This window comes from Phasianus colchicus, chromosome 8, assembly GCF_987193195.1.
Source record: "Phasianus colchicus chromosome 8, bPhaCol1.hap1.1, whole genome shotgun sequence".
In the NCBI taxonomy this organism is placed as follows: domain Eukaryota; kingdom Metazoa; phylum Chordata; class Aves; order Galliformes; family Phasianidae; genus Phasianus; species Phasianus colchicus.
Genome location: NC_143443.1, coordinates 18904022 through 18917978, shown reverse-complemented (window position 1 = coordinate 18917978; position 13957 = coordinate 18904022). Strand labels below are relative to the sequence as shown.

Below are 13957 nucleotides of genomic sequence, written 5' to 3'. Positions count from 1 at the left end.
CACATCTAACACTAATGTACTGTCCCCTTCTGAAAGGCATCTTTGGCATTATTTGTGGGGTGGAAAGCCTTATGCCTTCTCAGGACACCAGGAAGAAGTACCCAAATCCACTAACTTTGAGATTTTAATGAGTGCTGACAACATAAGAACAGATAGGAAAACTAATCTGAATTGCCTTCTAATGTGCATTAGGTATTAAAAGACTTGAAGAAATCTGCTCTGAACACATTCCCTTAAATCAAACTTAACTTACTTCATTCTTAAAGCGTGAATGACTGATTTTAACTATCACAAAAACTAAGTATGGTAGCTTTTTTGTAAATTCTGCCATACAAAAAGCCATAGAATGTCAAAGTAGTAAAGTTACAGCAGCTTCATGCTTGTCCAGTTCTTCTTTCTTACCTTGGCTGCTTCAGGTGGCTCGCTGTATGGAGTTGCCAGAAATAGCCCTGCCACCAGCAAGTAGATCTCAGGGATGTGGACATGATCAGTCAGACATTTTTGCAATACAGAAAACCCAAAAATCAAGATGGAGCCACTGTCAGGTACCAGAGGATGAGTTTTTAAGTTATCTTTAAAGGAAAAGGAAAACATTCTGAGAAAGTGTCTACAAATGAATGCCATGCTGGAAATAAGATTACTGACTCAACTTTATCCTCCTTTGTATGTGCCCTGGGCCACTTATAACTCTGCTACATCTCAACATTAAAAGTTCACAAAACTACTTCAGACTAAAAGGCAACAATTTTTTTCCATTGCCACTTTTGTTACAGAAGACTGTTCCTGAATTTTTCCTCTTTTCTCTTTATTCTTGCCTAACCATAGATCTATTGTTGAGCTGGGAAGAAGCTGATAAAAACTACTTAGAAAAAAGAAAGCTGAAAAAACTTAAAGAAAGATAAGATTCAGCACACAACATTTGAATTCTTTACTGGCTTGTGATGTAGCTTGATTATAAGCACAAAAAAAGTCTCACTGCAACTTCTCATCAGAAAAGCCAACAACTCCAGTGCAACCAAGCAGCAGTTCTTTCCACCTTTCACCACAGAATAGCTGAGGTACTAGAATAAGCCCACCCTGAAAAGTAATACCAGTTCTTGGTCTAGCCAGATTAACAAGAATTCTGCTACTGAGTTTGATCAAGGGATTGTTTCAGGAGCATTAAACCAACATACACATACCCATTAGAATACTCAATCCAGCAGTGCTGTTTTCCAGCCAGCGGCCAGCCACTATCCCTTCCTTGAACTTGTTCAGCAGCAAACGATTGTGTAGAAAGTACAGAAGTAACTTGATTCCTAGCACAACTGTGCTAGAGTGCAGGTAGCTCTGCGTGAACAGCAGAAACCAGTCTGGCCCTAAAGCTAAAAAAGCCTCCTCTTGTGCCCTGGAATAAACAGAGAAATGGAAGTATATGAAAAGAGATATGGTAAAAATAAGATTTTCCTCACTTTTAAAATCACCTCTAAGTAATTTTGACACCCAAGTTTTTCTGGAAAAATTCTGATTCAAGTTTTGCCGCAACACAGACTGATGAAGATTTAAAGACATTTGCAGTTCAAGCCATTTCATTCTCACTAAATTCAACCTCTTTTTACAAAAAGCCTATTAGCATGATGTTCTTTCTGAGAATGCATATCAATAACTGATATAAACTACATTACCTAGGTCTCTCAACCTAGGAAACTAAGAATTCCAGTTTAAATTTTGAAGTCCAGTGTAAGTTAACAAATGGAAATCCACAGTTAGAGCATCCAGCAATCCTCCTTTTACTTACTCAAGGTACAGCTATAATGGCATGTTTATGACTGTGATAAGAGATTTTAATTTCACTTTAGATTTTCACAGACAGTTGAGATTTTTCCAACTCTTGTAATGATGAAACAGCAAACTCTGCATTCCTTAGAGATCTTTTTCAGAAACTCAGAAACCTTGAAACTTTTTTTTAATGGTGATGACTATGAATCCCAGATAAATTACTGCCAAAACAATTCTGAATCCACTCTGATCTTATCATTTTTCTAACACACAACATCATTGTGTTTTGTCATGACCAAACATCAAAAAAGAGGAAGTCCAGAGGAGTCATTCTTACCTCCCAAATTTTCTACTTACTCAGAGGACAGATGAATTTTGGCTGAGCAAATTACATCTAACAGCATCTTCAGTAACTGGTTTCGAAGCCAGATTGTCTTTCCAGATGTTTGGCTTAAGGCTGTAAATATCAGAAAGTATTAAGACTAATGAAGAAACTAAACACACGTTCCATTGCTTTGATGAACAACCTTGTTTGCATTACATTATCCCAATGGAAGTACTTCCAGTAGTTCTTACAAAGTAAGAAGATGCCAATATCAGATTTTACACATAAGAATTTATACAAAAATTAGAAATTACTACTGCTTACATAAAAGTTTTGTCTTTAGAGCTTCTTAAAACTCATCTGAACTACATGTGGAATAATAATCCATAGGAAGCAATCTCAAGTTAACTAGAGAGGAAAATGTAAATAGGAAGTGACGTTCATTTCCTAGCTCTGATGCCTATAGGTACAAAATACAGTTATCAGTGTCTGCTTCATATATTGTTTAGAGGTGCAATAACCCATATAGTCTACACTGAGAGATCACAGGCAAGGAGAGTCAGTTGCTTGAAAGCTCCTCCACACATAGGAGACTTAAATGAATGGATATATTTAGTAGGTGCAGAGCTCTGTATAATTATCTGCTACAGGTGTAGCAAGTCATTCATAGAAAATGTAGGATGTCAAATGAAATTTTATCCCATCCAGTATGTTGGAAGCAATTTAAATGTAATTGGCCTTCATTTCAGTGTGCATCTGTGAAATCCAACACTCTGTGTAGGGTCTGGACAAAGCAGTTAAAATACAGGTGGCTTAGCAGAGAGGAGCATCCTGCTAAAGACCAGGCCTTCCCACATAAATATTGTGACTACCACTCCATTATTCTTCACACTGGGACTTTGTAACAATGCAACTCTTCCCCACAATTTTGTGTCACATGAGTGTAGCCTGTCCCTTGCCAGCCAGTTGTCTGAGCTGCATCTCTTCCTGTCACTGGTGGCAGCAGCATGTTACATTTAGAGTTCATCATGCTGTAGGAAGGAGGGAATGTTGTCAGCCATCTATGAGAACATATGCACCAAAGGTAGTTCCTCACCTTCACTGGGCATCTCAGCTGTACTGTCCAGGCATAACTGATTTTCATCCACAGAAGAGGGCTTCAAAGTGTAAACAAGGAACAAACCAATCCTTCCAGAGAAAGAAGGCGGCAGTTTTGGTCAGCAGAATAAAAAACATTTGTCTAATTACTTAGAGATAACATACATACCCTAATGTTCATTAACAATGAATGTTAATGATGACTGCTAGAAATTCTAACAGCTTCAGAAACAAGCTTGAAATAGGAAGGTAAAAGTTTATAACCTAGGAAGTAAACAAAAAAGATATTTACCTAATGTAAATAATGCCTATTCTACTGTGCAGGTGGGTTTTATCTCCTAATTTTAAAGGTCTTTTACTTTAAGGATGGCAATACTGGGTTAAGCACTCTGTTTACATGAAGCTGGAGACAGGTACAGACTCTGAACTTGGGACATTCGGATGTGACTGTCATTAGCATTTGGTTTCCAATTGTATAGTAGAAAGCAGAAAAGCCTCAGCAGCTACTCAGGGAGGAAAACTGGCAACTTCTTTTCATCAGTAGCTTGTCTTAACGCGTTAAGTGGTTATACAGATAGATGTGACATACACATTTTGTGCAGGTGCATAACCTCCTGCCCATGATTAAGGTGTTCCTTAAGGGATAGAATATCATTTGTTCTGCAGGAATGGCCCAACAAATGTGTAAAATCTGGGAGCAGTAGAAAACTCAGCACCTTTCAGTGCTGTAGAGAGCCTGCTATAGTCTCTATTCTCAGACAGGCTAAAGGATGGTTTTTTTTATCCACTTACACAGCACCAATGGGCCTGACAACCAACCAAATTACCATGGAATAACCATTTATGAGATTTTAAAAGAAAGTTTTATGGTCACTCCTTAGCATAATATAAATGTGATGTAATAAATCCATTACTCATTCCTCCATGAAAAAAAAAAACAGAACACAGGCCAACTCATACAGCCCAAGGTAGGAACACACATACAATTTCACCAAAAAAAAAGTGGGGATAGTAGTAAATTCATGTTAGCTTACTCCACAGTAATGACTTGAGATACTTTTACCTGTCAATAGAGCTAACAGCTGACTGCAGAGACCACAGATTTCAGCAACTGTCTCTACAATTTACTTGGTCAAAGACTGAGCTTTAAAACAGCTGTCTTCTGTTCAGTGCATTTGCTTTGTGTTAAGTGGGAACATAAATAAGACACTGTTTGCATTCTTTGGAAAGCAAACAAGTACTGAAACACTTCACTGCATGAAATCCTGACTGTTGCATGTTTAGCTGAGAGAAATTCAAAACCAAAAAGTACAGTTACTGGGATATAGGCCAAGCCAATATGATGAAGTACATAGATAAGCGAGGCCACGTTCCAGTACTAAAGGGGTTGCAATACTTCAAGGGCAAGCTTTAGCGAGACGAAATATTAAATACAGACTATGTAGTCCCAGCCGTATCAGCAGGACTATTTGTGCCATCATCGTAAGGGCCATCACCCAGCCTGTGAGTTACATAAATGTAAGCTTAAGTAACAGTGTTTTGAAGGCGTTAAGAGTCATTGATCAGTGGGGAGTTGCCAGAGATTTGGGGCTCCTACCAAAGGTGAGGTTAGAGAAGTTCTATCAGATTCCTCTCCAACACAGGCAGGAGAATAGCTCATCTGCAAACTAAGAAAAAGCAATAAACTTGAATGTTACCTGAGAACATCCTTTGTGTTAAAGTATCCTTGCAACAGGTGGGATAGGATAGTGCAGACCACAGTGATCCTGGAGTTACTGATTTCAGGATCACTGAAGAGAAAAATGAGCTTGGGTACCATTTGCGCCCGGTGGGCAACTTCAGCATTCCGACATCCATCTCTGCATAAAAGCACAGGGACTATTAAAAGCTTTTACTGGAAAGAACAAAATTTGCTGGGTTTCAGCAAATCAGGTTGCATTGATATTTTGCACCTTTGGCTTCTGATGCTGCCTTGGCAACCAACCAAACATTGTCAGACAAATTGAATATGTGTCGACAATGGAGATCTAAAGACTTCTTTGTGTGTTTTCCACCTTTTGCATCTGCCCTCTCCCCAGGAAACTGCTGCATTTCAGTGAGTTCAAAGAAAATACTATTGACTTTTCAAGGAGTGAGTTGGTGGTAATAAATGCTGTTCTTGTAAAACTCGGCAAGGGACATCAAATAGTTCTGCAGAGATCTTTCTGGTGCCAAATGAAGGAACCTAGCATCCTGCTGTACTCAGCCCTTCTGCATTGCTGCATCTCTTCAGATACGTTTAACTCCAGTGAACTGGTTAAGAAAGTATACTATTTAAAAAGAAATCCCCCTAGTTGCTTTAAACATATCACTTTCATACACACCCTCTTTTTTTTTTTTTTCCCCTAATAAATTCCACACTCCTTCAAAGATTCAGATTCCTCTCCCTAGCATGCATTTTAACTTTTATTGTGCACTCATATTTCCATATAAAGAAAGTCACCAGAGAGCTTTTCCTAGTCTGGTCTTGCTTGTCATCTCTGTCTGATCAAATCACCAACTCCACACCTCAAGTTTCAGATCAGTACAGATGAATCATTCACACAGAATCCAATCATTCCAACTAGGATAGAGCCCACAACAATCTCAGTCTCAACCACATGCATCTGATTTAAATACTAGCTGTGTACCTGGAGCACTGCAAGATCTCTACAAGATGTGCAAAAAGAGTAAGGTCAAGATTTTCTGGTGCTTTCATCCAAAGCTGAAAGAAAGGAAAGAAGAGATTTTACTACTGTAATGAACTGACAGTACAGTAACCTGTGGCAGAGGAAGAGCAGTAAGTGGTTCAGAGAGGATAACCTCAAACTGCTAATCTCTGAATGACAATGCACAGAATTCTTTATTATCATGCATGTGTACAAAGATTGAACAGTAAATAAAAGTACAAATAATATTCTCAGCACTGTATGAATGGTTTCTGCAGTTTGGGAAGGAGGAACACAGAGTAACAGCATATTTTTTGCAGGCAAAGAAAGAAGTGAAAAGGTTCACTAAGACATACATCCACTCACAGGGAACACACTTTATAGGAGAAACAGGAAAATCATAGTATTCCTCTGTGGAATAAAGAGCTAAAACCAAGCCATATCTGGAAATAAAAATAAGCTATCAAATACCACAAATGAAGGAATATTTTATTTCTGACACAGTAACTTCCAGACATTTTGTGCCATATAGATATTGCTTGGAGAAAGAGATCAGGAAGGTGGAAAGGAGCAGCGTCTATTTCCCTGCAGGGACATAACAAAATAAGAAGCACAAAGCCTCAGACTGCTGCTCACCAAGGCAAGCTATTTCCATACAGGCACTAGAAAACCCACCCCAGTGCAAAGAAACCCTGTTTCTGAGACAGCCTTCTGAGGAACAGGTCCTCAGGGTCTACAGAAACACTCCAGGAACTGCACCAGGGCATGGCACAGAGCCACAGTGCTAGAGCAGCAGCCATTCCAGCAATACCAGCACGCACCACTACATCCCAGAAATCAGATTCAGAAGGTGCTATGAGCAAACTAAACTTTATACTATAAAGGCATCTTTTTTGAAATCAAACCCACAGTTTTACCTCAAAGTTGCAGAGAATATACTGGAATGCATTATAATTCTTGATGACTGAAGACCCAAAACCAAGTTCAGCCGTGCCCACTAGGGAGAACATTAACTGTAAAATCCTGTTGTTTAACAGCTGTGTTTTCCTCTTTAATAGGTATGTCAGCAACTGGAAAAAAAAACAACATATCAAATATTTGCTGAACACACAATTGTAACACTATTTTTAAATCCAAGTCAAATACACCATTTGCCTGGCTGTGGCAGTCATACATGTGTTCATACATCATTACGACATGATGCATAAGCATCATGAAGTAAAAATTTGAGTTCAGATGAACTTGTGTGATGAGTGAAAAGTTAAATTTTTGAAGGTGTTTGAAAATTGTGCCATTGAGCAGGCACACCATATATATCATATTATGTTGAATGCAATTTATGAAATGCAACATACAAATTGTAAATAGCCATTTACAGTAAGTCATTTCAAATAATCACAGTAGGTTTTCTACTCTGTTCTTTAAGTTACTTCTAAAGTGTGCTAGTTAAAAAAAATTATACTGATCTCTTCAAATGAAAGACATCTTTGTGAAACATTTCTAGTGCGTCAACTGAAGCAATTTTTAATTATTCAAACAATTCCTGGTACAGTGAGAAAAATGTTCAGCAAATCACTACAGTTTAAATAACTTGGGAGGAATGGACTTCCTTTGAAAATATATATCACAACACATGCTCAACAGTCACATGCTTAAAATAAAAAAGGTTCAGACAACTAAAGAGCAAAATCATTCCATTGCAACATGATGAGAATACTTTTTTAGCACAGAATAGAAAGGAAAGCTTGTGCACAATCTACCAATCATCTACAAGAAAGTATTGAGCAAGAAGTACCTAAGTATGATAAATATATTCATAGGAATGAAGATCAATTCATGAAAAATTGACAAACTGGGAACATAGAAACTTTATAATCAATCATTCATGAAGCCCTAACATTAACAGTGTTTTGCTTGAAACCATCTCTGCACAATATGAGTCTGCTTAGCCTACAAAGCATAAATAAATGATATTGAACTGAAACTCCACACTCCAGTCTTAAAACACCCAATATTATATACATAGTGCTCTAAACTTGCCCGTTCTCTCAAAGCTCTGAAACAATTAAACTCTAAAGTCCAAACAACCTTCAGTTTTGAAAGATCAATTTACAACAGACTTACATTCTAAATGCAGACAGCTTTTCTTTCTTTCAGCACAATTCTTCATACATAGTAAACACTGAGGCATAGGAACTCCCTATCAACCCTACGCTATACAGTCTCTGAAAATGAATCTGAGGCTGGATGAACCACAGCCAAAATGTAGGTCTGTTAGAGAACCGGTCTTTGTGGGAGGGGTGAAGCATCTTGGTAAAAGGGGGATAACTCTCAAATCTGCCACTCACTTTACCAACTATACAAAATATTCTTAGCATAAAGAAATGACAACTTCCATTATTAGACTGTGTCTGACCAAGATGCATCTGTCCTCACCTGCACAAGGGGACATAATGTTATAGAGGTTCCCAGAAATCATAATCCCAGAAAACATGGAATTCAGAAGAGAACTGTAAGCACAGGATTTCCATATTCCCCCCTCCAAGATCCCAGAACTTATACAGCTCCAATTATTAGGGCTGATAGCCAGTATATTCATTGCCATTGACAAGTTTTAGAGTAAGGTCTTCTAAAGGAAAGACAATATCCAGAATGAACAAAAGAGCACCCACCTGGTATCCACCTATGTGTCTCATCAATTTTTCACTCATTGGGCTACTGTTTAGGATGGAGTTCAGAACTTTGACAGCTGCATACATGGTGTGATCATCAGAGGCCATAGCAATGAGACCCAGGAGAATGGAAGGACCTCCAATGAAGTTCAGGCTAGTAGCTGCTGGAGAGGACTTGAATACTCTCACCCCTAGGAAATCGTAGTGTTACTCTGTCAGGAAGTCACACGGGCTATATCTATTATCAGACAGTGAGAGACCCAACTCTTAAACAAAGCCACACAACACAAAACTCAGAAGCATTAAAGCATTGTGCATTTACCATATTGGCCCACAGCAACTGATCCAATCGTCCGCAAGGTACCTGAAAGGTGTCCAGCAATATTCTTGGCCAATAGTATTGGAGTTGAACTGTCCCGAGAATTAATTCCAATCTGAAAAAGATAAGAGACATCCTAGGAAAAAACAGGGGAGTTACTGGGAAACAAAAAGTAACAGCAGGATCTAATATTTCAGATTTTTTACTTTTAGAACACAAAAAATGCTCTGGATATAAAAAGTGATTTTTTTCCTCTAAGTTGATCATTAGGACAAACATCCACCCACCAAAAACACTGCACAACTCTCTCTTTGACATGTCAAGAAGGTCTGGCACTGTCAAGAACGCAATAATAGTATATGAAAAATCATTGAGAAGGCTTTGAGTAAATGAATTATCCTTAGACCTTAAAACTATGGCATCTGATGCTGTTTCAAGACAGGCTTTTAGTATTGCGTTCACACAGTTCCATCTATTTCTCTCTACAGATGAAAGCAAAAGCAATTAATAGAGTCAAGTAAAGGAATGGGTAAAGGAGTAGAAATGATTCACTGAAGGTATGGAATGAAGACAAGTCACAAATGTTGCTCAGGTAAATGAAACAGAAATGAAAAAACATTTGAAAGAAATGAGGAATAAGGAGAACAAGAGACCTCTTTAGCAACCAGACGGCCATCCACTTCATTATAGGAGCTCTTTATGTCTTGAATGGTACTGAAAGATGAGCACACAGCATTGATTCCAAAAGAAATCTTCTCTTCTGCCACCAGCTGTGCAGGATTCTGCTCACCATACTGGTTCTCACCTAAAATGAGAGACTGTAAACCTCCAAAATAATTTTTCAACTTCAGCAAGATAGAAGAGAGGAAGTTGAAAAATAATCGGAGGAAAACAAACTTAATTTTGACTTAACTAGAATTAGAAAAAAAACCCTGAACCTTCAACCCAGCACATAGCAGCTTGCCAGCACAAGCACCAGAAGATAAGCTTAGTTTGTCTCCTCTTGTTTCTTCTTTGTCTATATGCTACATCCTATCCCAGATCCCATGAAGATCAGAAGTCCAGAAAATAACCTCCTGTCTATTCAGTATAAACAGTCAAGACAGAAAACATTTCAGATACCTTCCACATTACTGTGGGCTTTCTCAGATAGGTGCAGGGATTCATGTGACAGAAAGTAAAGGACAAGGGCAAAAGTTCAGAGCTTCCAACTTATGACATAAGAAGCTACCAAAATGCACCAAATTCCGAAGTTTAACAATTGTATGAAATTACATACTTTTCTTTAAAGGTGTTTTTATTCCTACTTGCACTTGGAAAAGTAATACGTAATCTCTTAAAAAAAATCTTGTACTTGACCATTTCAGAAAGTGGAAAAACAGTTGATTTATGAATCTGTTTAGTAATGCTCAACACAGCCCTTAAAGGCAAATAGAATTATAGCACAGTATTTGGTGTTTTCATGCTGAAACTTAAAGTTCCTATTTGAAAAGTTTCTCTGGATATTTTGATGGAATAGGAAGATGTGAGATACTTCCTAAAGGGAGACAGATTATTTCACAATGATCTGATTATGTCATGATTTTCCTGCACAAGGACATCACTGGAGTCAGATGTCTACAATACACATTTAGTTCTGAAGTCATCTGGGAAGACCAGCATGCAAGAGAACAAGCACCACAGACTCTAAGACTCAGTACTTAAAAAAAAAAAATGAAATCCACCTAACTCCTATCAGTATTTTTATTATAGGGATGTATTTTTCATCTAATTTGTCCTTCAACCCCACACGTCCTCCTGTATCCTGACTTAAAGATTTTTTTCCCCCCTACAGACAACTTTCTGAAGGAGGACTTTCAGCCAGTCTTTTCACTCTGTTTTAGTGCATCGTTAGGTGGGGTTATTCTGCTCTTTTCTAACAGGAGATGATTATCCTGTTTCACCCCTGATTTATAATACAGAGAGGAATGCATTACTTGTTGAACAAATAGTAATCAATAACTGAAATGTTTTATCTGCTTGTTTAAAAATTGAAGCTAATAATATGCTTTAGTTAAAAAGCCTCTTCATTAAATGTAACTTATTCCTTTATCCCTCCTCTCTACACTACTTTGCAGACATTTGCAATGACAAATGTTTCTTTCACTGCCATATTTTTCTGTAGTACCATAAATGCAGAACATCTGTCAGAAAGCTCCTCCTTAACATTTGTCCAACAGAAACTGCAATCTTACATCTGAAGAAAATGTTATCCCTCTTTAAAAAATCAGGGTAAAATTGATTCTTCCTCTTCCCTTTTTTTCCTTCCTGTTTTGCAGTATGTTAAAAGATCCTCATTGCATCTTACTACAGTTTTGTACAACATCCATCAATGTGGAATTCCAGGCTTTACAGAGAACTTTATGCACATCTATCATTCTAATGGCAGTTCATAAAAAAAAAAACGAACTTTGCCCTGAAAAACAAATAGTGTCAGAGAAGAATTATTGCATACCTTGAAGCTGTACTGCTTGGAAATTGCTACAATACTGTGGACCAAGCTTATTAATCATCTCCATGGTTTCCACAGAAATGGCTTCTTCAAACAAGTATGTGGGGCCAAGGCGCCAAATCAAGGAGGACTTCTGTTTCCAAACTCGAGGAGTAGCTATATACCCATAGACATCAATAAAAGAAGAGGGATCCATGGAAATACAACTACCTGGTAACATCTGGAAATACCGCATCTGCAACAGAGGAAGAATTTACTGAGGGGAGCCAGCACACTCATTGTCCCTTGAGGTCCTGGTCTTGTTCCAAAAGGTACAACCTGCCATCACAGCTGTGTAAGATGATTATCATCAACTACTGCTTAGAATTCAAACTTTCATAAGTAACACAAACATAAGCATCACGGGAAGTTCAAAGCTATTTGTTTGTTTAGGGAACACAGTCAAAATTATTTCAAGTGTTGGCAAAAAAAATCTGGTTGTTTCCCATTTTTAACTTCATAAGTCAGACTGACTTTCAACACAGGAAGCCAAATTGGGCCTTGTATTAGCCACTCAGAGAGCAAACAGTATCTGAAGAGCACAAAGTGCATTAGTTAGCATCAGTGAAAGCTAAGTAGACCAGTTATTTTTGGTAACAAAAAGATTCAGCTTCCTCAACTGAGACAATTTAGAAAGAACTAGCTAGAATGTTTTTTTGTACGTATAGTCCTTCAGTGCTTCGCTCAGCATCCAACAACCTGCTGTTAGGGAGACAGCTAGAACTGACCAGTCTCTCACAGCTGAGATATCACAGTGCTGGTCAGTAACAAGAAGCAGGACTTAGTGCTTAAATGAATGACTATTACTTCTGATGCAACATCTTACACCTCTCTCCCCCCACCACAACCCAAAAGCAGTTAACAACTGCTGTACAACTATCGTTTATTACACAATCTTTTTTCACTGTAAGTCAAGGTTTGCATCACATCAGAGATCCCAGCATAGGGACCATCTTTTATTTGCTAAATGCTTGTTTTATTTATTATGAGCTGTTTCACTGTATGTTAAACATATTTGCTGTGAATTCTTTAATCAATTGCAATGCTGAGGCCTAGTTTTATTGATGACTTTCAGCCTCATTTGAAGGAAGGCAAATTAAATTAAATTTTCATTCTTGAAATGGATATAGGTCCCAAAAGACATTTAGAAGACAGATCATTTTTCTCAAGTATGTGAAAGAGAATATTTGGAATTAAGCAGGTTGCTTTTACAAAGGAAGTAGAAAGCACAAGTGAGCTCTGCATATATTAAGACTGATTTGAAGTATGGGAACTGATTGGAGGAGACCAAGGTTGCAAGTTCCAATTAATAAAAGGAATCAAAAAACCTCGCGAACCAAAAAAACACCACACCAATTAGAGCTGCAATAGAAATAGGCTGCATTTTCAACACTCATGCATTCAATCACAGTAATTATGTGAGATTAACTTCAAACCCAGGAGCACAATGACGATAGAAACTAAGAGCTTTTCTTATTTGCCCTGTTGATTGCTTGCTTGTGATATTTCACACAAACTATGAGCTCTAACTCACCATTTTTCTATGTGAAAACCACTATGCAGAGGACAGACTGCAAGGAAAGTACACCTGCTTTTCATGAACACAACCCAGGGCTACCTATAAACCAGGTAGCCCTGACTCTCAAGTTGAGTATAACAACTCAATATTGCCAAGTTATATGCTTACTAGGGGAAGGGGAAACAAGAAAAAAACACTCATAACCTAGTTCAAAGCATCAGTGTAAGCTGATAGTCTTCTGAACAGCAGCACAGATATTTCCTATTTTATATAGATCTCTCTTTCCATTCAGGTGCAGTGTATATATGTATATGTTATGTAAGCAAATACGGTTGCACTGAGCAGATATGGTATGTGCAAAATGATACAAAAATGAAATGCTATGAAAGGCAAATGTTAAGCTGTAAGGCATAAGTTCTGTGCATTTCTCACCTTTGCAGAGCCAAGCATCTGACCATTTATAAATGCTGACACAATGCAGTTCTTCTTTGTTTCCTTAGCAACTGTCACTGTGAGATGATGCCACTGGCCAGTGACCAGCAGCTTGCCACAGCCAAACTGGACTTGCTCTGGAAATGGGGAGATATTTTGGACCTCTCCCTCAGGTTCCATGATATCTAACAACAAAAACAGTGGACAGTCAACAGGAAGTCTCTCTCACCTCCCCCGTTCCTCTGGAACACAACTATCAAATGTGACAGGAATAACAGGTCTGTGAATATAGAATGAGCTGATACTATTCCACTGAATGCCTAAAATTTACCTGAAAGGGACCTGAGACTTACATAACTTCCAAGACTCCTCCAGGAGTCTGCTTGAATGCTATAAAGCTAGAGACAACTAGAACAAATTCAAAATATTAGCTGGAATGAGAACCCCTTAGGCTACCCAGTGACTTAGATGACAAATTCCTAGCACATTCAATAGATAAAACTCTGTAAATTAATTTGTAGTTCTTATGAAAAGAGGCAAGTTGGGATTTTTTACTTCACCTACAGGAATCAAAGTACTCACAACTACTGTGAAATTCCCACCTACTATTCTCATTC

General features: G+C 38.0%; 1 protein-coding gene across 5 annotated transcripts in view; it reads right to left on the bottom strand.

The window, feature by feature from the left end:
• The window catches only part of WDFY4 (WDFY family member 4), a 136835-nt gene that overhangs the window by 73155 nt on the left and 49723 nt on the right, over window positions 1-13957 (bottom strand). For all 5 annotated transcript variants that reach the window (XM_090145167.1, XM_090145165.1, XM_031607713.2 and 2 more), the window contains 12 exons: window positions 13341-13525; window positions 11354-11585; window positions 9513-9664; window positions 8863-8974; window positions 8541-8731; window positions 6786-6938; window positions 5851-5924; window positions 4879-5040; window positions 3180-3271; window positions 2116-2215; window positions 1182-1387; window positions 403-572 (listed from right to left, as the gene is read on the bottom strand). In XM_090145167.1, the coding sequence (XP_090001293.1) occupies window positions 403-572; window positions 1182-1387; window positions 2116-2215; window positions 3180-3271; window positions 4879-5040; window positions 5851-5924; window positions 6786-6938; window positions 8541-8731; window positions 8863-8974; window positions 9513-9664; window positions 11354-11585; window positions 13341-13525 (1829 nt within the window). The remainder of the gene's footprint in view (window positions 1-402; window positions 573-1181; window positions 1388-2115; window positions 2216-3179; window positions 3272-4878; window positions 5041-5850; window positions 5925-6785; window positions 6939-8540; window positions 8732-8862; window positions 8975-9512; window positions 9665-11353; window positions 11586-13340; window positions 13526-13957) is intronic.